Source organism: Mytilus galloprovincialis, chromosome 1, assembly GCF_965363235.1.
Source record: "Mytilus galloprovincialis chromosome 1, xbMytGall1.hap1.1, whole genome shotgun sequence".
Taxonomy (NCBI): Eukaryota; Metazoa; Mollusca; class Bivalvia; order Mytilida; family Mytilidae; genus Mytilus; species Mytilus galloprovincialis.
This window is the reverse complement of record NC_134838.1, coordinates 86,598,544-86,622,924: the sequence shown is the minus strand read 5'-3', so window position 1 is coordinate 86,622,924 and position 24,381 is coordinate 86,598,544. Positions and strand designations below refer to the sequence as shown.

Below are 24,381 nucleotides of genomic sequence, written 5' to 3'. Positions count from 1 at the left end.
GTATAGAAGGCGAGACATTTCAGCGTGTGCACTCTTGTGTTCTTTTAGCTTTAGTCTTTTTTTCCTTATACTATATACAATAGGTCAACTATATTTGGTGTATGGAAATATTTTTTTATCCATATGTCAGTCGCACAGGTTTTATTTGACCTTGACCTCATTTTCAGTTCATTGCTAAGTGTAAAGTTTTGTGTTTTGGTCTGTTTTTCTTAAGCTATAAGCAATAGGTCAACTATATTTGTTGTATGGAAGAATTGTTAGCTGTACATATCTGCCTGGCATGGTTCATCAAACCATGACCTCATTTTCATGGTTGATTGGTCATTGTTTAGTTTTCTTGGTTAATGTTAAGTTTATGTGACAGTTGTAATAAAGCTTTTTATACTGCACTCGTTCTATTTGAGCAGTCAAAATGCGTTGACCGTATATTTCTATGTCATATACAGTCACTGACCTGATATCACTTTTCCTCATGAATATTTAAATAGAAATTGTCAAAATTATGTTTAATTATTCATACGACCTCTTCAACCTGTTCTTGTTTTCAATGTAAACAACGATGCGTTTAACGACTCAAACTTGTTTCTTTTGCAATTTTCGGGAAAACATATTTCACTTTTTAATATTTTTTTGTTTGCAACCTATAAATCATTATGTTTTATGTTTATTGTTGATATTTTAGTATGCAACGAATTCGTTCACCATTGATTGCGGTAATGATGTACTTTTCATCGTGTTTTATATTTCTCCGTCTGTGTGATATGAGGTCTTTTTAAAGGGGGATTTTTCCCAATATTTAAATAAAAAAAATAACATTAACACCATAAACAACAATTGAAAATGTTTTTTTTTTGGATTGCAGTATAAAGACAATAATAGTGCATTGACTTGACATATCAACGATATAAGGATTCGGCCCAAAACGGGGAAAATGCTCGGCACAGCCTCGCATTTCCCCGTTTTGGGCCGAATCCTTATATCGTTGATATGTCAAGTCAATGCACTATTATTGTCTATATATTTAGAACTATCAACAAAATATCAAGGACATTTCAGTGTGTGCACTCTTGTTAGTAATAAGCATTGTGTACAAGTTTCATAACATTTGGTTGAAGCAAACTGATGTTATTAACAGAACAAAAAATTCGACAATTTTCTCTTTTGAAAAGAGGCATAACTCAAGAACATTAAAAGTGATGCCACCCAAATTCAAATTTCACCTGTAATTTGTGGATATAGGCTTGAAGTACAAGTTTCATAAGATTTAGCGGAGGCAAAGTTATAGAATGGAAACCAATATCAGGACCAACCTACATACACACAGACAAGGATAAAACATGAGACTGACAAAGGACAGAGAATCCCGACTAGGGACAAACACAACTAGAGGCTCTCAAGAGCCCGTGTTGCTCACCTTGGTCTATGTGCATATTAAACAAAGGACACAGATGGATTCATGACAAAATTGTGTTTTGGTGATGTCGATGTGTTTGTAGATCTTACTTTACTGATCATTCTTGCTACTTACAATTTTCTCTGTCTATAATAAACTTGGCCCATTAGTTACAAAGAAAAATATTTTGTAAACACTTACAAAAATGGCAATAACTCCTTAAGGGGTCAACTGGCCATTTTGGTCATGTTGACTTATTTGTAGATCTTACTTTGCTGTTTACAGTTTATCTCTATCTATAATAGTATTTAAGGTAATAACCAAAAACAGCAAAATTTCTTTAAAAATTACCAATTGGGGGCAGCAACCCAACAACCAGTTGTCAAATTCATCTGAAAATTTCATGGCAGAAAGATATAAATAGACAATTTAACCCCTGGACAGATTTGCTCTAAATGCTCTGGTTTCAGAGTTATAAGCCAAAATCTATATTCCCCCCCTGTTCTATTTTTAGCCATGGCGGCCATCTTGGTTAGTTGGCTAGGTCACCACACACATTTTAAAACTAAATACCCTAATAAAGATTGTGGCCAAGTTTGGTTAAATTTGGCCCAGTAGTATTAAAGGAGAAGATTTTTGTAAAAGTAAACTACGACGTCGGAGGCCAAGTGATGAGATAAGCTCACTAGGACCTTTGGACCAGGTGAGTTAAAAATGCAGTGTGGTTAAACATGTTTTGTGATATCTCAATACCTCTAGCCAATGAAGAATCAATCATCACATATTCATCCATTTAATCTGCAGTATTTTTGTGCTGTGTTCCAGCTAGAATTTTAAAAGGATTTTACTGGAAAATTAGGACTTTGACTGTCAGTCTGTGTCCATCTATAAAGTCAAGCCTGTTCCACCACTGTACGAGCCTATCCAAACTTATTGATAATTTCTTCATTTGGTCTCTGGTGGAAAGTAGTCTCATTGGCAATTATACCAATCTTATTTTAATTTTTTATATTAACCACACAAACTTAATATTTACCAATGAACCATAAAAATGAGGTAAGGGTCAAATGAATCCCGCCACAAGTGCATGCACATCTAACAATATTTTATTACACCCAATGAAGTTAACTTATGGTAAGTATTTCCGTAATTAACCCAACCATGAAAACAAATATGGTTAAAGTTGTCAGAGATTTTCACAATTAAAGAAGAATGAAATGAATGCAAAGTTCTAGTAATAAAGTATTTTATAAAAATAATAGGTAAACTAGTAATTTCTCTATCCAACCATTGAAAGGTCAATATGTCCATTATACAGGCCAACAAGACCTCGACTTCATTTGTATTTCTTAACATATACAGTACCTGTAACCATAAAATTTTGTTTTAAAATGTCAATTTCTAATAGATCAACTATATTTGATTCATTAAAGACATCCATATGAAGGCTCGACTTTTCCCTACTCCATAAATAATGCACACTGTGCATTCATTATTGTACCTGGGATACCAATTTTTGTTGGTACAGGTGAACCACGAATTTAAATATTCAACAAATCACCAATTTGCTATTGTGTTGTATAAAGACTTTGACAAAACCATGAAATCAAAATTCAATGAAAATTGATACCCACGAAAATAAATGAATCCATAGTAATAAATTCTTTTATTGTCAGTTTCTTGGATATTAAATGGTATGAAAGAAATATGTATGGTTAAAGGTGTTCATGCCAGTCTCATAAGACCTAGACCTCATTGTACTGGATCACCTTAACTGTGTTTTTATAGCACATATATTCTAAAGGCTTTGTCCTTTCAAAATACCTAATTGCCAACCTGTTTTTGATGCAGTTTAAGTCAACCTCATCAAAATGGACAAAATCTTAGCTGTGAAAACATAATTCAGTAAAATTATCTCCCTTTTAAACTATGTCTGTACTTCCGACAGCAAGAATAGTACTTAAATATTCACATATATATTATATATAGTCAATATTATTTGCTGTTGTCTCTTTGGCACATTCCCAATTTCCATTCTCAATTTTAATGATTGTATGATCAGCAAGAACAAACATGAAACTAGACACCCTAGTGATCAAGTTTTGGTGACCAGCTTTAGAGAATTTTTTTTTTGTAAAAGTTTATGTCTCTCTATACTGGAAATAGACAAGACCACATTCATAAGAGAATAAAAACAATGATTTTGCTTGCTTTTGGCAAGAGTTGTAATAATATTTTAGACAATGATTTTATCTATATGATGGGTCTTTTGTCAAACATTTTATTGTGTTGTAAATGCCCCTTTTAATATAAAGACAACTTCATATCACATTTTTTTTTTATTTTAGTCCTTTAAAGAACATATTCTGGAAACTCAAAATTAACGTCTTTTCCAGTTAACTTCTTGTACACAGCCCCGAAAGTGTCCAACTGAAATGACAAATAAAAGATAATGATTAGATTTATATACAACTATAAATATGCAGGACTTTTCCATAACAATGTGTATATGATAGTGTTGTATGCCTATTCAGAATTTCAAAGGATGATTTTTTTTTCATCTTAATTGACATTTCTGCAAAATTTCATCTCGTTCAAAGAAATGTTTGTTTTTAAAGTATATTCCATAAACAAATGTCAACATGAGAGCTATTACTAACTTCTTTACCAGCTATACATTTAAAATTCAAAAGGCCATTAATCCCATAAAAGAATTTAAGCAGCAGTCCTTTCTGAATTTGAGATATCATTTATAAAAATATCTTAAAGAATTCTGCTTAAGCTGGTGCTAGGGGCCTTCAAGCTTGCAGTGTGGCGAGACTTTTAGATGAAGAAAACAGCAATACAAGCACTGTTCCTTTGCTTTTTGTGTCTGTTTTGCTCTGTGTGTACTGATTCTGTGTTATGGATGGTTACCACATATCCCTTTTCTAATTCATTATCATTCATATAAAATTATGTGTGAAAGCACATAGAAAATTATGAAAAATATGAAATAAATCTAAGTATTAAAAGGCTCCCCTTACTTATTTTTCTCATTGTAAAAGGCCTTAACCCTTTCACCGATTGCTGCCCAGACAGAAGCTGCTTTGAGACGATGGCTTCCCTGGCTACTATTACTCAAGTGGGAGATTTCATAATAAATGTCAATAAAAACTTGTTTGTAGTTATTTGTGTATTTATTTCATTAACTAACACCATGTTCACAGTTTTGTTCATGTTTTGATAATTTTTTCTTCATAAAATATTCAAATTTTCAAATTTCAAAAAGAGGTATTCCGATCCCGGTAAAACGGGACTCATCGTCAGCTGTCTGAAGCGTGAATCCCGGTAAACCGGGACTCATCGGCAAAAGGGTTAAAAAAGTACAAGACAATTTTGTTTTTAGTTTACATTTCCAGGTGCTACTACTCCCATAAAATCTGCCCCCTGTTTTTTAAGACATCGATAAAGATTTAGTTATGATGAAACTAAATACATGTAACATATATTGGAAAGGAAACTTTGAAATGTTTTACAAATTACACTCAGGCATTTACTTATCTGCAACCAACACTTCTTCAATGTTTGCATAGGCACAGTATCAATTTGTCCCACAACCAAAGAATTTTGTTCTCTTAAAGACCATAATAATATATACCTTGTGTTCAATGTTTGTTTGCTGTGTCTTATCCAAATGAACTTTAATCAGTCTGGAGCCATCTAACTTGATTCGGATTCTTTTACCAACAATCTCAGCTGGGAAGGTCAAATCATCCAAGATTGCATCATGTACAGATGTCAATGTACGTCTAGAATTAAATAATAATAAAAAGAATCAATTTTATACTCTAAGACTAAACATAAGTATCATTTATCTCCCAGAACTAACTGGATTTAAGACCTTATTGATTTTTTTTCCTACTACCAATCTAGGGACAATTTAATATCATTCTAACAAATTTCATTACTATCACTAACCAATTACAGTAACTAGAAGAAACAAGACTTATAGACTGATTGCTATAATTTATTTTTGAGTACTTCTACTTTAGATTATAAACTTCCTTTTCGTAATTCAAAATCTCATATTCTCGTCTTGTTTGAATGGCCAATAGCTGCTGATAATCAGATACTACTGGTAATATAATGAAAGTTTTATTAAAAAATAAGACTCAAATTTTCAAGCAAGCAAACAAACAAATCAAAATTTAGACTTAAAGCAATTCAATATCCTTATATTAAAAAATTGACATACGAAATTGGTCTTTTCTGCTTATTTTTCCTCCTTGTTTTTCTTGTTGGTTTTGGCAATATTCTTCTCTGTAATAAAAAAAAAAGCTTTAAATAAATATCATACTAAACTTATTTAGTAATATAATTCATTTTTTTATTATTAATATAATGTATTGTAGTCATATGATTACTTAGTTTATAAAAAGTTCACATGTTGAAGATATTGCCATGCTAGCATTTTCTTTTTAGAATTTATTGAAAAATAAGAGGGGAATGTATCCATGGGAAACAGATGATTCCCTTACATGCATGTAACATTATAAAGGGACATAACTCAAGAACAGTAAAAGTGATACTACCTAAATAAGTACTAGATCCGAGTTTTTAGGTAATAAGCCTTGTGTAAAAGTTTGATAGCATTTGGCCGAGCCAAATAAATTTAGAGAATGGAAACAATAATTCAGACATTTTTCCATTTGTAAAGGAGCATAACTCTTGAACGGACAAATTGAAGCAACTAAAATTAACCCTATATCTGTATTTTGTGGTAATAGGCATTGTGTATAAGTTTCATAATATGGTTGAGACAAAGTCATATTAGAGACTAGAAACCAACTTTGGGACTCATTGATAGTCTGAAAAGGCTAAAACTTAATACCCTTCCACATGCTATTTTCTGGAAACTACAGAATGCTTATTTGGGCCCCTTTTTGAACCTTAATTCTCAGCTGTTATAACCATAACCCCTAAATTAAAATCAATCCCAACCTTCCTTTTATGGGTATAAAGACTATGTTTAAATTTCATAGATTTTTTTCTACTTGTACTGAAGTTATTGTCCCGAACAAAATGACATGGGACGACACGATACTTATATATGAAAGATCGTATAAAACGGCTTCTATCCAAATTTCATAAAATTAGATAAAAGTTGTTTAAAGTCTAAAAAACTTTTGACCACAGACTGAACCTTAATGTTGACGCCTTGATACCAAATCTTTTTCTTTTCCATTATATTGAATTCTAATTACCTGTGCAATAAACACAACATGTTTGCCACTGAATTTTTTTTCCAATTCACGAACAAGTCTGGTCTGTATTTTCTGATAACTTCGCAACTGTGGTACTGGTACAAAGATGATTATGGCTTTTTTCCCGGCAACATCAATCTCCTGCAAGAAAATCTTTCTTTAATGGCATAAAGTAGGATTATTCACAAATAACTGTACCAATGAATTGTATTAAGTGCAATTTGAAATCAAAACAACAATTTCATAATTATAGATAAAAGGAGATATGCCACTGACATCAATGCATGAGCAACAGCAACCATTGATAAAAATAATAAGAAATGAAGTGGTCTGTTCAAGTGACCTTAGGATATTTTTATAATTAAAAGTAAACATTAAGTATACAGCATTCAATTGTAAATTTTAAGTACATCCATGACAAACAAAAAGAATTTTAATAAATAACAAAAAATTTCATGCACATTTTGAAAACATATCAGTGAAAAAAAAAATTTTCGTTATTTTTTTTTTTTTTGCAAGAACATGAATCTTAAAAGATAAACCTATTTCAGCTACCTTGAGCATAGTGCCTAAAAATTTGATTTTTGTCAATCATTTAATCACTGTGTTCTGCCTTTCACATCAGGATGCTACTGAAAGTTTCCAAAATCTACACTTGTCCACCTTTTGTTTTATATCTTACCTTTGCACCAGTAATATATAGTTCACGAAGTTGTTGTTTCAGGTCACTATTCATTTCCAGTTCCAACAAAGCCTACAAAAAATATAACAATTAGTTTCATAAGTGACGTATGTAAAAAGAAATTAAAATTATAACAAGCATTCATAGAGTATTGCATGGCAATACATAGTCCCCTACCAGGTAAAAAAATCATTATACTGGAATAAACTGCTAATTTTTTCCTTCACATGTCATGGTGTAAACAAAAAGAAAATATCAATTCATTATCTTCATACATGACTAAAAGCAGTGTGGAAAACTGATTTTTTGACCATTACTCTGCACAAAATTATCAGACTGAAACAAACATATGCTAATTTACATACAGTTCTCTAAAATTAGATATGATGTTATATATAATGTATATCTATTTTCAAATTATAATCAAATATCATAAATAGTTCAAAAAAAAAAAATCTTTCATTTGTCACAAAAAAGGATTTTGAGATTGTTTGTCAAGTCTATTGACATGATTGATGGGAAAATAAGTTTAAAATTACATATTGTCTGTATAATGTACATGTAAATCAATACCATTCACATCTGAATACTTTGCGAACATAGAAAAAATCAAATCAATCCATTTGGTCAGTCTGGTCTTTATTAAATATGAAGGAATGATGAACCTTAAACATTCAGGTACAATGTAGGATTATTATGAAGTCAATGCTGGAATTGGCCTATAGGTCAACAATGTCGCATCCATACCTGCCAAATTTCACGATTTAGGCGTGTATTACACGATTTTGACCCTTTGTCACGATTGCACAATCGTGATCGTGAAAAACCCTCTAAAACATGATTTTGTGGAAATATACACGAAAAATATGATGGTTCCCGATTTTGAACTGTGTCCAAGGAAGACATTCATGTCCAGCCAATCAAATTCTGTTTCTTATGATCAAATTAATCAGCCAATCAAAAACGTTTTCTCTCAAGATAATTCTAACATCCTAGATTTTGAACTTGTGTTGAATTCCTCTGTTTTTTTAAATCGTGAACATGGCAAATGGTTTTTCACCTGCAAGGAGGTTCTTACACAGAATAAGAATAAAAGCATGACTGATTAACAAACTTCAATGATTCAGTACTACCATAAAGATAATAAATAGTAGTTTATTCACTAATTGATTGATATTACACTTGCTGTAACAAATGTTATTTATGTATTTGATTAAAATACCAAATCATTTCATGTACTATTCTTTATTTTTCACATGGACAAAACAAAAAAACCCACATGAGGAATCCCTTAAATGAGGGACTTCCCTTAGTCAAGGGGTCATTTTACTTCTGTGAAAAATAAAAATGAAAAATGTAGATTTTTATTTAACTTGCATGAAAAAATGGGAAATTCTGACATTATATTTAGAACTACTTCAGGGCTCACACTACTTTAGAATTATAGGGAGAAGTGACTTCTCTTTTTGAAACTGATAGGGAGAAGTGGTGAGATTTGAAAGAGAAGTGCTCATTCGCGCGGTGCGCTACAATGTTTGGATTTTACAATAGTATAAAGGGCCATGTGTAAATAATGTTCTTTTTATGTTGTTCAATTCGTATGAGTAAAAAATTACAATTAAAGTAACATTTGAAACATAAGGTTCTTGTGAGAAACTACCAACTAGATATCTAGCACTAAAAAAAAAAAATTATTTTAAAAAATGTAAAGAAATTATAATATATCAATTACATGATTACAATTTAATTAAAAATTATCTTGTGTATGAAATTCAGTGTTTCTCATAAAAAAATATAAAAGTTATTAAGCTGGGCCATAATATATTGATATTAGTATAATAGTCTCAGAGTTAAGCAACTTTAATCAATAGTTTGAAACAATCCGTAAAAAATATAGGGAATTATATACACCAATCAATTAGATGTAACCAAAAGTCTCTTAATGCGTGTGGAATGCGTAATTTTCCCCTTTGGGATCAATATTCTTCTGTCAGCTGTTCCATCTGTGCGTCCGTAGTAAATATTGTAAAATTACGGATTTCGGTCATAGCTGGTCCGGTTCAGATCCGTATTTTAGAAATCGGTCAATGGCGGACGAATGCAAGAAAATTTACAAAAATAAACGATGTTTGACAAGTTATTTGGAAAGGAACATGACGGTTTTAATGCAATAAATGGATTAAACATTTACTGGAGGCAACTTTTGTCACGTTTAAATGAAGTAACAAACTTATTTTGCCGCCGAAATTTAGGTTGATGTACGTTTTCGAGTAACAAGCACCGAAACTTGCGGGAATGCAGGAAGTGATAAAAAGTTGTATTTTTATCAAATAACCTGCTACACACTGCGAAGACAATAATTCAACCTCTTTTCTAAAGATAATGAATCGTTTATGTCTGAATTTCTTTAATTATCAGTAAAAAATTGATGTTTCATCAACTTGGTAAAAATTGAAAATGTCCGATGACGGAAGCGACTGAAAGCGACTATCGTCAAGAACAGGGCGACTTGATTTCCCTTTTGGGGGTCGGGGAAAGCGAAGTGACGGTCGGGAAGGCGACTTCTTCGCCCAAGTCGCCTGGTAGCGTGAGCCCTGCTACTTTTCTAAATGTAGGGTTCAATTATTTTGAAAAATAAAAAAGATATACATGATATATTAGGCCAAGAACATACCAAAATTCTTGGACATGTGTTGACCATATTATACCAGATACCTAGATCATAAGATGTATAATTCTTTGGGAAAAGTTTCTTCAAATAATATGAATATGTGCTCATTTTTACTTAAAAAGTGGTTTTTAATGTCCTTACATTGAGGGGATACCCCTAGGTGTTGTTCCCAACCTGATAAAGGTCTTTCTTTGTGCATAATTTTAAATTGGAAAAGTCAACAATTATTTAATATCCTTACACATGAAATTAATTCCTGGTCTTGCAGCTACATGTTCATCTTACCTACTGATATATAATAACTAGAATCATGCAAATAAACTTAAGAAAAAGTGTGTAAGCTCATCTTACAAATATGTCATTTTTTAGACCACAAAATAGTCGTTGCAAAGAATTGTAACCTTTGAAATTGTTGTCGCGCACTAAAACCCCCATGGGCACTTTCAAAACTTGGCAGGTATGCACATCTTTATCAACTTGTTACTTTGGCTCCACATTTACTTTGTCCACTTCAAACTTGCAAATATCATCATTTAAGATTTCTATTGAACGTCAAGTATATTTGTTATTTTCTGGTCTGGAATTTTAAACAACACTTACCTGTGAGATTGACTGTTCAAACTCATCAGGCTTCTCACCTTGAGGTTTCACAATTTTAGCGCTCGCCGAATACATCTGAAAAATGCAAATGTAGAAATAATTAATCTGGAATACAGGACATACATTAATATTGTACATGCAAATTTTTATTCAAATATTGAAATAAAAAGTTCGTCTCCCTAATTGTTTACTTTGAGACGCCGACAATGTGCATGTGGTCCGAGTTTTACTAATTGTTGAAGGCTGTATGGTGACCTTTAGTTATTAACATTTGGTTTGGTGGAGAGTTGTCTCATTGGCAATTATACCACACCTTCAAATATTATATAAACATGCACCTAGTCACCTAGAAAATAAATTTACTACCAAAACTTCATAAAATTTGACTGACAGGAGTTTTCACTTTAACATCAGTTTAATGTTCTAGAATTTAAGTCCATCATATTTTACAGAGTTTGGTTCAAAAATGTATTCTATATTCTTGTTAAGTAAAGGATCTTGTCACAAGTTGTGAAATCTGGGAAACTTATTTCAAAACAAAGTATGTCATCGCATATCTCAGATGAAATAGACAACTTACAAGTTCGATGCATTCAAGATTGAGGTTTTAGTGAACATAATTTGTGCGATAAGGGGCATCGTCTTTTCAGTTCCCATGTTGAGTGAGTAGTTGGAATTACTGTATTGCACAAATTATTCAGCAAATTGAACTTCAGCACTGCTGTCATTCAGGAATTGTGATTAAGTACTTACAGAACAAACATTATTTCTAATTTATCCTGCACAATGACAATAACTCAGATATATGATAAACATTAGTAGTACAGGGATACAGGCCATCCCCTCTATCTAGTAAATGATGTCATAAATGCGCTCATAATTGACAAGTTTCTCGCAATGAAGGACAAAATTGATAGTCGTCTATTGAACTTATGTTGTCACTCACAAGGATATAATTTCCTAGCTGCGGAACCGTAGCTCTTAGGTCCTTATGTTATTTTTTGACTATTTGCGGACCATAGAGCTACGGATTTTTCCTATTTCAAAACGTTCGGAATTGCGACCCAGGTTCAGGTCGCACTTATTTCTCAAAAAAATATTGTTTATAATCCATGCAAAACTTGTCAATATATATAGTTCGTTTCGTTAGATATTTTTCTAGGATATGACGTACCTATTTATGTTTGAATATTCATTTCCTTAACACTATTATCTAATTATATCCATTTGTATACATTCTCCGCCTATTTTATTCGGCCATATTGAATCTCGTAGTGACGTCACGAGAAACAAGAAAAGATAACTCTTATAGGAAAACATGTGTTGGTTTGTTTGCGTTGTCTTTTATTTTATTTTCATGACTTTTTGAATGAAAGTACCTTTAATTAAGGTTAAATACTAATGGAAATAATTCTTTCAAGCTATTTAAATATTTCGAATGAATTAATGTTGTAAAGTCATGAAAACACTCGATTCTCGCTCAGAAATAAGTAAACAAACCAACACGTGTTTTTCTAAAAGAGTTATCTGTTCTTGTTTTTCATAGGCGTTCCTCACCTCCAACATAGGAGATCGAGGATATTTGAGTTATCTTTTCTTGATTCTCGTGACGTCACTACGAGATTCAATATGGCCGAATAAAATAGGCGGAGAATGTATACAAATGGATATAATTAGATAATAGTGTTAAGGAAATGAATATTCAAACATAAATAGGTACGTCATATCCTAGAAAAATATCTAACGAAACGAACTATATATATTGACAAGTTTTGCATGGATTATAAACAATATTTTTTTGAGAAATAAGTGCGACCTGAACCTGGGTCGCAATTCCGAACGTTTTGAAATAGGAAAAATCCGTAGCTCTATGGTCCGCAAAGAGTCAAAAAATAACATAAGGACCTAAGAGCTACGGTTCCGCAGCTAATAATTTCCAAGAAATATTTTGAACCAACATGCACTGTGATAAAAGCGTGTTAAATGATTTATGTATGAAACAAATTCTATTGTTAATAAAGATTTCATAGGAATACTTTTTTAAGTAGTCCCAGTTCAGACAAAAAAAATCATAACATGTTTTCAGAATGTGTCAGAATATATCTTTCAACAGGCTTTCATATTGTTAAAATTGTTTTGGGCACCTAAAGAAAAGGGAGGCTAATATTTTTCATACATTGAGTACATAAGGAAATACTTAAATATGCAAGACAAGATGATCTATAACTAAAACATGCGATATACATGTATATATGGAATAATTAATTGGTTTAGAGAAGTTATGACGTGATGAGGACACCCTTCGGTGCGGTCTAATATGTCAGGATACTGAGGGACCTACGTGTCTTTAAAAAGGACTATAGTACCCAACATGCCAACATTAAAGCAAAATTTCATCAAGTAAAATAAAAAGAACGTGGACAGAAGGGGTTCAATCCGTGAATATCTTTCTTTTAATTCTTCATCGGAGAGCAATGTAATGGCATATCGATCGTAAATTAATATTGAACACATGATATACTTTTTCAAATGTGTAAGTTGAATAAAAAGGTATTAAAATTGAGTTTGATTTGACATGTTATCTCAAACAACCTTGTTCAATGGCGGCGACGGAAGAAGAGAATTTCACCGGAAGAGGAAGTAAAAAACTTATGCTAGCGCAAAAGTTTGTATTTGTAAGTCGGCCACAACTTGCGATAGTTCGACAAGTCATAGAAGGCTTTGCGATGCCGTTTTATGCTGTTAGAACTGGCAGAAATCCAGGAATATATAAAGACTGGTATATACATTTGTTGCTATGTTGTTGTCGTATTGGGCTAATTTTTTTGACACCCCTTTTGGAAACAAGTCGTTTCGGCCATAGAGCCAGTTCGGCCTTGGACGTTTTGGACATGTAATAAAAGATTTCGGCCATACAGAAATATTTCATCTAAAAAAAGATTTTATTATTTACACATGGGCTTTTATTTTTTTGTACCTTTTGTAACTTTAAAAATGCTTTTGAAGAAAATATAGTCTGCACCAAAAACTTTTTGAACTACTAGTCCGAAGACCAATATTCTGACATTTTCATTCTTTGTCCAAACAAAGTTAAGCAAAAACTTACTAGTCCGAATGAAATTATACTAGTCTGGGGCATCAGACTAGTGGCTAACCGTGCATACTGATATAACAGACACAAATGACCATGAACGTTTAAATGGCTTTTTATTTTTAAAGCCACTCATAATTATATATTGAAAAGCAAAAGTAATCATTGATGAAGATTTAAGCAAAAAATTTACAGGTGAGTGATCCAGGCACTTGAGAGCCTCTTGTTTAAATAAAAAAACAGTAACTGGCAAATCCTTGCTGGCATCAAGGGGATTATCACAGTGGGATTTAAGAGGACAAGGGACGGCTTTCCTTATGAAGACTTTTTCAAAGTATCACTCTAATACCAGAAATGCCACCAACCCTTTTTTAAATCCTTGATCATGTCAATATTTCTGTAACTACTAGATTATAACGCTGTTTCAACCAAGAAGCCAGTGAGTTATGTTTTACTGTAGGCAGGAATGTTTATTTGGTTTGCTTTTATTTTTTTTTATTTATTAAAAAATTAACGTTCAATATTTACGTCAGGGGACATAAGCTCGTTTAAGCTCACCTGGCCTGGCCTGAAAGGCCATGTGAGCTTTATGCATGTATTCTAATCACTTGGGGATTGTTGTTGTTCCTTGTTGTTAACTTTTATAAAAAAAATCTCCTTTGAATATATATATACATGTACTGGGCCTATTTTAACCTAACTTGACCAAAATCATCCTTGCAGTTGTAGTTTTAAAAATGTATCCAATGCACTTGTCTGCCAACCAAAATGACTAAAAATAGAACAAATGTATAAAGCGCGTTTGGTCTAATATCATGACAACTGCTATATCACGTATATATAGAGAACATCTGAAAGCAGTATAAATGTTCAAAAATTTTGATATCCATTATTGTAGTAAATTTTCTTTAAAACTGTCAGACAACTTTTTAAAGGAGTTATTGCCCTTAAATAACAAATTTTACCAACTTTTGGTCACTTACCTATCCAAGTGATTGCCTTAAATGATAATCGTTTTTAAATTATTTTTTTTTGTGTTTTGGAATAAAAAATACCAAGAAATTTCAAACAAAAACATTATCAGCAATACAAGGTCAACAAAGGTTTTTAGTCATGCCTTCTTTTCTAGTCCACATGGTTTGAGAGAGTCCACTTTTAAAGAGGCTCATAGAAAAAAGTATTTGCCCCTAGTTTAATTTATGGCTTTTCTCAAACAGTTCTATAGATAAAGAGAAACTGTAAATGGCAAAAAAATGGTCAGTAATATACAAATAAGTCATAATGAACAAATTGTTAATTAACTAGCGGTCATAACATATAAATGTCAATTTTTACCAATTTTTTATGCCCCACCTACGATTGTAGAGGGGCATTATGTTTTCTGGTCTGTATGCTCGTCCATCTGTCTGTTCGTCTGTACATCCGTTCGTCCTGCTTCAGTTTAAAGTTTTTGGTCAAGGTAGTTTTTGATGAAGTTGGAGTCCAATCAACTTGAAACTTGGTACACATGTTCCTTATGATATGATCTTTCTAATTTTAATGCCAAATAAGAATTTTTACCCCAATTTCACGGTCCACTGAACATAGAAAATGATAGTGCGAGTGGGGCATCCATGTACTGGGGTCACATTCTTGTTTATATATATGTAGGACTCTAAAGTGCGATCGATGGTACTCTAAAGTGCGATGGTCACACTAAAGTGTGATGGTCTACGCTAAAGTATGATGGTTGTTGGTTCATGTTAAAGTACGATAGAATATCAGGTTAAAGTGCGATGGACCAAAAGGGTATTGTTAAAGAGTTTAAAATGTTAAAGAACACGGATGCTAATATATAGTCTGTTTGCAAAAGCTAGTATGCTTAGGTTTTATAACATATGTGTGATAGATTTTATAAATACTGTTAGGCTTAGGTGATTAATTCTAAATTAAGAATGAACGACAACGTAACAATTGCTAAAATGGTAATTTAGGTGTGACAAAAATCTATATATCCTGTATATGATTTTTTTTTTTAATTCGTGCCGATATCAAATATTTTGATAATTGATGTAGCTTGCCGTTCACACAGTCTATCACTTATGTGAATAACTCCCTGTAAAGTCGTCATTGTAGATTACAAATACAAATCCTTTATTGTGAAACATTAATTTGTTTAAAACATTCTTAATTTAAATGAGAGAGAAATGCAATGTTCTCTGAGCTTTTTTCGCAGCGAGTACAAATACAGGTTGTATTTTCCTACAATGTACAAACTAATTTTTCAGCAGACAATTTATGATTTACGCATGGAAACATCTACCTTTATTTTACCGACTTTATTTTACAAAAAAGTAAACGGAAGGTAAACTGCAACATAAACAATTATTTCAATGTATCCGCTAACTTCTAATAGAAACAAGATAAAGGATACTTATGCATATACTTTTGTATAAAAAGATGATCGACTGCAGGACACAAGTCCTTCTTTCAGCACCCAAAAAAAAAACATTTTCCTCAGCCGACAAAGCACGGTTATGTTTAAATTGTGTAAGCCATGGACATTTGGTTTAAAGATGTTAATCAAATATTCTACATTTATCTTTCGGCATGTTCATTTTTTGTTTGTATAAAAGACTGTTCATGTCATAATCCATAGAACATTTATTACGTCTATACTTTTGTGGACCATCGCACTTTAGCGTGTGTAGGCACCGCACTTTAGTGTAGACCATCGCACTTTAGCATAGACCATCGCACTTTAGCGTAACCATCTTACTTTAGCGTCCACATCGCACTTAAGAGTCCTACATATATATTCTTGAAAATTACACTGGTCAGATAGAAAACATTACATTTGTAGAAATGATCAGCTACATTGTATATAAGATCTACAAATAAGCAAACCTAATTCATTCACGACATTGCTATAAAGGTGAAAATAAATATATAATGCCATATATTTTTTAATCTGACCAATGCAGGCTCTCTGGAACCACTAGTTATTTTTTTTGTTAATTAAGTGAGGAAGTACATATATACATGAATTACTTATTAAATTTTTGCTAATGTTATTGAATTATTGGTATTAATAGGGGCTCCTGTAAGTCACAAGTAGACAAGTTTCCACAAGCACGCTACAAGAAATTTAATACTCAAGAAGAAGCAGAGGACTTTGTTAAAGGAAGTGGTGGACCATTACGCAACTCATATACAAATAATAATGGTATGCTTAATATAGACTTTTTTGTTTTAATAAACTTGTAATTCTTTTAGGTAAAATGACCTGTCATCTGAGATCTTTCCTTTTACCAAAAGGTCTTTGATCCATATTCCAAAGTCTTTTGGGAGTTTGATATCTGTACTATAAATTCTTCGGAATATAAAAAAGTTTTGCACTATTTTAAGAAATCTTATTAAGATATTAATCAAGAAAAGCCAAATTATACATTACTTTTTGTCTTGCTTTGGCGTAGTGAAAAAGCAAGACATAGGTACATGTATGCTGATTCCTGCAGGGTTAACAACGTATTAGTTTGTGATTAGGTCAGTTGGGGAACCACTAGTGGTAGGTCAATGATATTTGGTATGAAGTTGTATTAGCATTGGCATACCATATTTCCAATATTGGAGATTGTTTACACCTGGGGCCTCAGGGAAGTTCACGATTAGTTATATAGGCTATAGCTAATTGTGTAACTTTCTTGAAATTAAAATATTGTTGTTCTCACTAAGGATTTTTGAAGGCGAGTCCAGGGACTCGTCAATTTTAGCCATGATGAGATCAACAGCAAGAAGAAAATATTTTATTGCAATATAATGTAATATTGTAGTCTCCTTTACCTAACAGAGCAATGAAATGACATTAAATTCAGATAATTTTAAACCTTTGCTATAAAATGATGAAATATATTTCAATCTTGATGCATCTATGGACTCACCAGTTTTGAAAATGGTGAGTCCAGACAGATTTTGATGAGTCCAGGACTCATGAACTCGCCTTAGTGATTAGTTGTTGTTGGTGTTCCTTCAGTCATCGTTCATCGACTTTGAATATTTGCATTACTTACATGTTAAAGAATTGCTATTTTAATTTCTCAACATTTTCATTTCCAAAATTTCTAAAAGGCGAGACAAACATGTATCTCTACTAGTGTAATAACAGTTTATTATTTTAATCACAAAAAGGTTTTTATTTACCCATAAATCTTTATATAGAATAAAATAATTTTTGATGATTTCTTTCATTGAAGGATCATCCTCCAAGCCAGCTTACCAAAAATCTGCAAGTTATTATAATGCACCATCCTCATCTCACAAACCAAGTCTGAAGGAACAAGTGTCTCATCTGTCTGCTGTTGTTCATCAGTTATCAGAAGAGATAGAATCTTACGAGAAAACTCATGTACCATCCAAACGATCTCACCCATCTAGTGCAACACAGCCTGGAGGATCAAGGTCATACTCAACTCATTCATCATCACAGTATGGCAGCAATCCTAAACGATTCAAACATGGCAACTCAGATGGAGGTATGAAATTACAGGGTGGACATTTCAACCAAAAATTCATGTAGCAATGAGAAGTGTTCTTCCCACAAAAAAATATTATGATATACATGTATTTTTGTTCTCCTATGCCTTTGTGTCCTCTTTGTTCTTTAGTTTTGTTTTTATGGAGCATTTGCCCTAGATACATGCTTTTGCAAGGGTAATAAATTTCACACTTTTTACTGGAAAATTGATTTGAAAATTATATTTGACCATATAAGGAAACGTGTGAAAGGAAAACAGATCTGTCAAATATTTCTGAAATTAAAATCTGCACATTTTTTACTGAAATATATAAATTTTTAAAGAAAATGTGTAATTGATTTTTTTACACTGTACAAAATGTATATCAGATTTGACTCTATGGTAATAACTTTTTGGTACACAAACAGAATATTTGTTGTTTATTCATAAATATAAAATATTTGCAAGAAAGGGGAGATAAGATTTTGTTTTATTGGTACAAGCTGTAAATTATTAAACAAAGAAGTCTGATATAATTGCAAATTAGACAACTTTCCATCCAATTCAGATCTATTTTTATACTTACCAAAAAAAGCTACAGTAATTCCACATTTACATTAATTTGACAAAGGGTCATAGTAACAAGCTCATTGGAGCCTTACTTATGTTTATTTTCTGAAAAACATTTTGATAAAAGCTATTTTCTTATCTTTATTTTAAATGCTATAATTTATTTACTATCTAGTCACATATTATATTGCGTTTTCCTTACATAAATATTGTGAGACAAGAAACAATAGGAAATATGTCCAGTTTAATCTCTGATATGTTTTATGCCTGTAGGTTCAAATTCTGAAGAAGGTGTAACAGTATATACAGATGGTGGATGTTTTGGGAATGGCCAAAAAGGGGCCACTGCTGGCATTGGAGTCTACTGGGGAGATAATCATCCCGAGTGAGTATTTAAATTATTATGCTTTTTGTAATGCTTATTGAGAATTTACAGTAAAAAGTCACTATACCCCTTCAAACAAAGTCAGATTTTAAGTGTTAATATGTTGATATATAGTAATCACCTTGTCCACCCATCTGTATCCATGTGCTGTTATTGCTACTCCTTATTTGCTGAACATAGTTGTGGAACACTACCAGAGTATGATCTTACAGAAACAATCCTGGTCCATAAAAAAAGATGTGAAACAATTGAATTTACTAACTTAAATTTTTGTCTGTCTATCTGTCCATGAACCTTGTAAGCCTAACTCTGCTATTTCCGTTATACTTAACACAAATGTATTACTCTACCTGAGGCTGTGTATCAACGAGCAGAGTCCATATCACATAGCCAGCTTTAAAAGGCCCAGAAAGGACAAATGTAACACAAGTTAAACTAGAAACATATGGCCTTGTTTATGTACAAAATAATGAACTAAAAACAAATATATTACACAGCAACAAACAACAACCACTTAATTACAGGCACATACAGAATGTGGCGGGGTTAGACTCATTTGACAACCCTCCCCTAACCTGGGACAGTGTTGTAACAGTACAACACAAAAACACACCATGAAAATCAGTTGAAAAAGTTTTAACTTATCAGATGGATACAAATAGAAATCTTTCCATGGTTGGGGGGAGGGGGGGGGGGGGGGGCTGATGAATTTGATTTGGATTTTTTTTTCGTTTTTGAGTCAATCAGTAAATAAAATTTTTGACAACATATGATGAAAATTACTTGCCAGTAGTCCAAGAGTCAATCCTGTACAGTATGTCAAAATTCAGTTATATTATTTCAGTAATCTGAGTGAAAGGTTAGGAGGGAGACAAACAAATAACAGAGCGGAAATACATGCAAGTATATTTTAAATAATGTATACATATTATGTATGTCTTGTCCATTAATTGCTTCCTACTATTGATTTCCTTCAGACTGCAAGACTGTTCAGATAATTTGTACAGTAAAATCTACACTCTCAGCTATAAAATAAAGACTGACCAAAGAAGAAAATCCTTGGCTGTATAAAACATTTTCCATGCACCAATCTGATTGTAAACATTCAACATTTACGTAGCCCCTGATTTTTCGGGATCAATGTTTCTTATTTACATGTATTTGTCTATTGTTCATTGATTGCCCTTCTGTATTCTATTAGTGTTGCATTCCTTTTGAAATTTAGTAATTTTGTTATTAACTTGATCATGAGTTTGAAAAAACACAGAAGCCACAGACTTAACTATGTGAATTACATTTTTGCTTTATCATGCATATTGGTCTTTTGATGTTGTCCCTAGAAACTTCGTCTTACACTGAATGTATACATTTTGCTTTGAGACCAAAATATTGTCAAAAAATTATTAAAACAGAACTTGCATTTTCAGATTAAGAAAGGGTCTGGGGAACACCCTGAAAGCATGATTTTGCATCATTTGTTCTATAGCTTCTTGGGCCTTCAATGGCATTAATACCCTTCAAAAAAAATTTGGCCTCGCTCCGGTTGCCTAAACATGTTTCCCAATACTTTTATAAAAGGCTAGATTCAACCAACTTTAATACTGTGTATGTATGCAGTACATGAATATATATGCAGTTTGGAATATAGAAGATTCATTTCTACAGAGGAGGAGGATTAATTCTGATTAAGTTGTACATAATTACTTGACTATACATGTATTATTTATAATAAACAAACAATTTAAGAATTGTTTGTTTTCAAATATTATAAATATAGTTTAAAAAATAAATAAACAATCTCTTGCATTAATGAAAAGGTAAAAACTTGCTTCAAAAGTGCAGAAAATAGATAACCTGTCCTCTTAGTTTACAAAAATGAATAACCCATCCTCCTCCCTAATATGCTACCTTCAGATCTTAAACATGCCACAAATAATTCAAACAGAGCAAATCGAACATTTGATTTTAATTAAATTTTCTACTCATTGTAGGCTGCAGCAAAAGCTATCCAACAGGCCAAAGCTAAAGGAATTACAAACCTAGTCCTAAAGACAGACAGTCAATTCTGTATTAATGGTAATTATGCATAAGGATAGTGGTTCAACATGCATTTTAAAATAGTATAATTGCTAAGCCTTCAGTTATTTAACTATTGAATAAGTTTGTCATCTACTATGTTTCCATATATTTCATGGTTCATTGTATGAATTACCTTATATCAAAGTAAACCTTTGTTAAGAGTTATGTCCAACCTCAGGATCACATATATGATTGTGTATCCTTGAATATAGGTCAGCACTCAGTCAAAAGGTTGTTTCATGACATATAATTCAAGCTTTCGAATAACAATGTGTGCATCTTTTTTCAAATTGAAGATCCTACACATTACTTTTACTGCTACAGTGTTATTTATGTTGTAAGTTTTTTTATATTTCAAGGTCATAAATTTAAATTATTTTGTGACGAATTTCATGTTAAATTTTGCATTTCCGTTATTGTTTGAGATTGTAGGTATAATCTATATGGATTTTACAATGAAACATGTTTTGTTCTACTAACCTCTAGGTATAACAAGTTGGATACATAAGTGGAAAAGGAATGGTTGGAAACTGAGTACAGGTCAGCCTGTCATTAATAAAGATGATTTTATAGAATTGGAATCTTCACTACAAGGAATTAATGTGAAATGGGTATGTCTAACATTTGTTCTAAATAAAACAGCATTTTCTGCAGTTTTCTGTCAGACAGTATTGTGATGAGAGACTCACTCTGATAAAAAGTATAATGACTTAAATTTAAAAAAAAATAATCAAATAATGTGTAGAAAATGCTGATCATTAGATAACAAGAGTCCAATCTTTTCTGCCTCTAGACTTGATTCAAATTGCAAATTTTAAATGTATCAAGTCAGCAATATTGCCAATATGCAACAATTAAGAAAATATTAATGTAAGAGGTGTGGTTCATTGTTGTTAATTATTTTGGTGAATCCTGCATGCAGTATATATTTGCTAGTCAGATAACTATTTCAAAAATATATCTGACAAGTAAAGACACCTGTGTAATGTTGAAGATTGTATGTTGCCCTCTTGATGTCTTTTGCTATGTCATCATTAGATTGCTGTCTCATTGCTGTATGCATAAATAAAATGAAAATCTAAATTCAAAAATACAAATTTCATTAAAAAATTGGCCAAATAAGGTCCTTTATCCACACCCTGTATATTCCACTGAAACTTGAAATGTGAAATTGTTTAATGAATAAAGTGCCATAATTTTATTTTTTTACAAGGTCCATGTTAGAGGACACAAAGGAATACCTGGGAATGAGGCTGCAGATAAACTGGCAAATGCAGGAGCCCTTAAACCTGCTGTCTGATGATAAACTGGCAATGAGGGAGCACTTAAACCTCAAGTCTTATGATAAGACTGAGTGATAAATACTGTGGATTTATTTCCCAGGACTGAGGGAAAATTGCATTTTCGAGGATACCAGTATTTGTTTTTTTGGTTTTGCCAAAGTCTGTATAAATGCAAATAGAAAATTTGTTCTTCATTGAGCATTTGATTTTATTGTTTACCTATACCAACGAAATCCATGGAAATTTGTATCCAACAAAAAATATTCAATCCACAGTGGTGGTTCCTCAAGGTGCTAGTTATACTTCAATGACACGTTAAAAACAGAACATTAAAGGAGTGAAAAGTGCCAAATGTATATAAGAAAAACAATATGCACTCAGTAATGCTAAGATAAACTGCCAATTTAAACCTTTTTATGAACAGATGGTTAAGCATTATTATGGGCACATATAAAGTTAACCTTTATTTCAGTATGGTGATATAAACGTTGTGTAGCATTGTATATCTAAAGTTGATAACAATAACTTTGTCATTTTTGTGACAAGTTTGTAAATTGTGTATATGTTAATGCGAATATGGTTGTTTGAACTTATATTACAATTTCTGATTATAAATATTATTGTTTTGTTTTTAAATTTTTTCGAAACGGTTTTTGGTATGTTTTTGGAATTACAGTCCTTTGATAACTTATTTCTAAAATAGATTACTCTGATTTTCAGAATCAAATCAGTTTATTGTGTAATACCGCTTTAAAATGACAGAAAATTCAATACTAATATAGAGCACAACTCTCACCAAAAAAGATATTTAACAGTAATTGTATTTTGTATCTATTCACTACCAAAAAACAATGTGGGCAACACTTTTGCTCTAAGCTTATTAAGCAAACTATTGCAAAATTTGTCTCATGTAAAAACAATGTTTTCCATTTAATAATTTGAGTTCACTTTGAAGGGGCTTAAGTACTATATCTAACTTAATGAAGGTCAAATATGGTTTTCACTGATTAAATGTACCTTTTCAAGTTTAAACCCCATGAATGTCACAATATGGTAAAAATGGTTTATTATTGATAATGTAAGTGCTTTGGTATAAGTCCTGATAATATCAGAACATAACTACTAATCATCAAAACATTTTGGGTTTTAATTTAGCTGTTGCATCAAATACTTTAAATGAGTTATGCCCCTCCCAGGGGTTAAAATATGAAAATTTGCTTTTTAGTTGATAAGGTAATTACTATTAGCTTAACTCTCATGATATTGTAATAATTAAAGAATAATTAATCGAAGAATCCAAATAGAGAAAAATATTCAACGAGTGACCGAACAACACATTAATTCACAAATGTGCGTAGCGCAATAGTTAATTATCAAAGTTGTTCGGTCATGAGTTGAATAGTTTTCGATATTTGAATTCTTTAATTAGTTATTCTTTTTATTACATTGGCAAATGGTTTTTTTAAAGAAATTAATGTAAAACATGTAAGGAACTATATCTTTTTTTCTAGGCATTCACAATTTGTTTTTATCCACTGTTACCAATGTCTTGACAACGCCTATTGTTGTATGACGTCAGAGAGTGAAATAACCACGTTTATTTCACATGTGAAATTATCGGTTTTTATTTAACTGGGAAATCAATGTAATTCATTGCAACCAATGTAATACAAAAATGTAATACAATTTACTATGAATTAAGTTCTGTATGTTTGAAATGTTGGTTGTAACTGATTTTTATTTCAGATGAATTGTTTCAAATAAAATTGGTATATTTTGCCTAAATGATTTATTTTAATGCTATAAATCTTCACATCATGGTGCAGTAGGTCTAAAATTCTACACATTTTATGATAACTTTATTTTATTTTAATAGATATAGGAAGAT

General features: G+C 31.8%; 2 protein-coding genes across 3 annotated transcripts; one reads left to right on the top strand and one right to left on the bottom strand.

The window, feature by feature from the left end:
* Positions 1 to 3,717: 3,717 nt before the first annotated feature.
* On the bottom strand, positions 3,718 to 13,259 carry LOC143043005 (small ribosomal subunit protein eS7-like). 2 transcript variants are annotated; one of them, XM_076215505.1, is made up of 7 exons: positions 13,185 to 13,259; positions 10,593 to 10,667; positions 7,322 to 7,393; positions 6,640 to 6,780; positions 5,631 to 5,695; positions 5,034 to 5,184; positions 3,718 to 3,823 (listed from the first exon to the last, which is right to left on the bottom strand). In XM_076215505.1, the coding sequence occupies exons 2-7, from the start codon at positions 10,665 to 10,667 to the stop codon at positions 3,746 to 3,748; spliced, it is 582 nt and encodes a 193-aa protein (XP_076071620.1). In that variant the 5' UTR covers positions 13,185 to 13,259; the 3' UTR covers positions 3,718 to 3,745. The 2 variants fall into 2 exon arrangements, with proteins under 2 accessions (XP_076071620.1, XP_076071628.1); XM_076215513.1 differs by having other exon boundaries at positions 13,114 to 13,214.
* Positions 13,224 to 23,108, top strand: LOC143042995 (ribonuclease H1-like). The gene is made up of 8 exons (XM_076215497.1): positions 13,224 to 13,371; positions 16,758 to 16,888; positions 17,916 to 18,194; positions 19,020 to 19,131; positions 19,976 to 20,030; positions 21,123 to 21,207; positions 21,697 to 21,821; positions 22,424 to 23,108. The coding sequence occupies exons 1-8, from the start codon at positions 13,244 to 13,246 to the stop codon at positions 22,508 to 22,510; spliced, it is 1,002 nt and encodes a 333-aa protein (XP_076071612.1). The 5' UTR covers positions 13,224 to 13,243; the 3' UTR covers positions 22,511 to 23,108.
* Positions 23,109 to 24,381: the final 1,273 nt, after the last annotated feature.

Coding starts and splice junctions, on each gene's coding strand:
- LOC143043005 (XM_076215505.1), bottom strand. CDS start 10,667: ATGTATTCGGCGAGCGCTAAAATTGTGAAACCTCAAGGTGAGAAGCCT. Junction 5,696..6,639: donor ATGTTGTGTTTATTGCACAG/GTAATTAGAATT, acceptor TTTTTATTACAG/AGAAGAATATTGCCAAAACC. Junction 5,185..5,630: donor AAGCAGAAAAGACCAATTTC/GTATGTCAATTT, acceptor ATTTAATTCTAG/ACGTACATTGACATCTGTAC.
- LOC143042995 (XM_076215497.1), top strand. CDS start 13,244: ATGCTAGCGCAAAAGTTTGTATTTGTAAGTCGGCCACAACTTGCGATA. Junction 19,132..19,975: donor TGGGGAGATAATCATCCCGA/GTGAGTATTTAA, acceptor ATATTATTTCAG/TAATCTGAGTGAAAGGTTAG. Junction 20,031..21,122: donor ATAACAGAGCGGAAATACAT/GCAAGTATATTT, acceptor TACTCATTGTAG/GCTGCAGCAAAAGCTATCCA.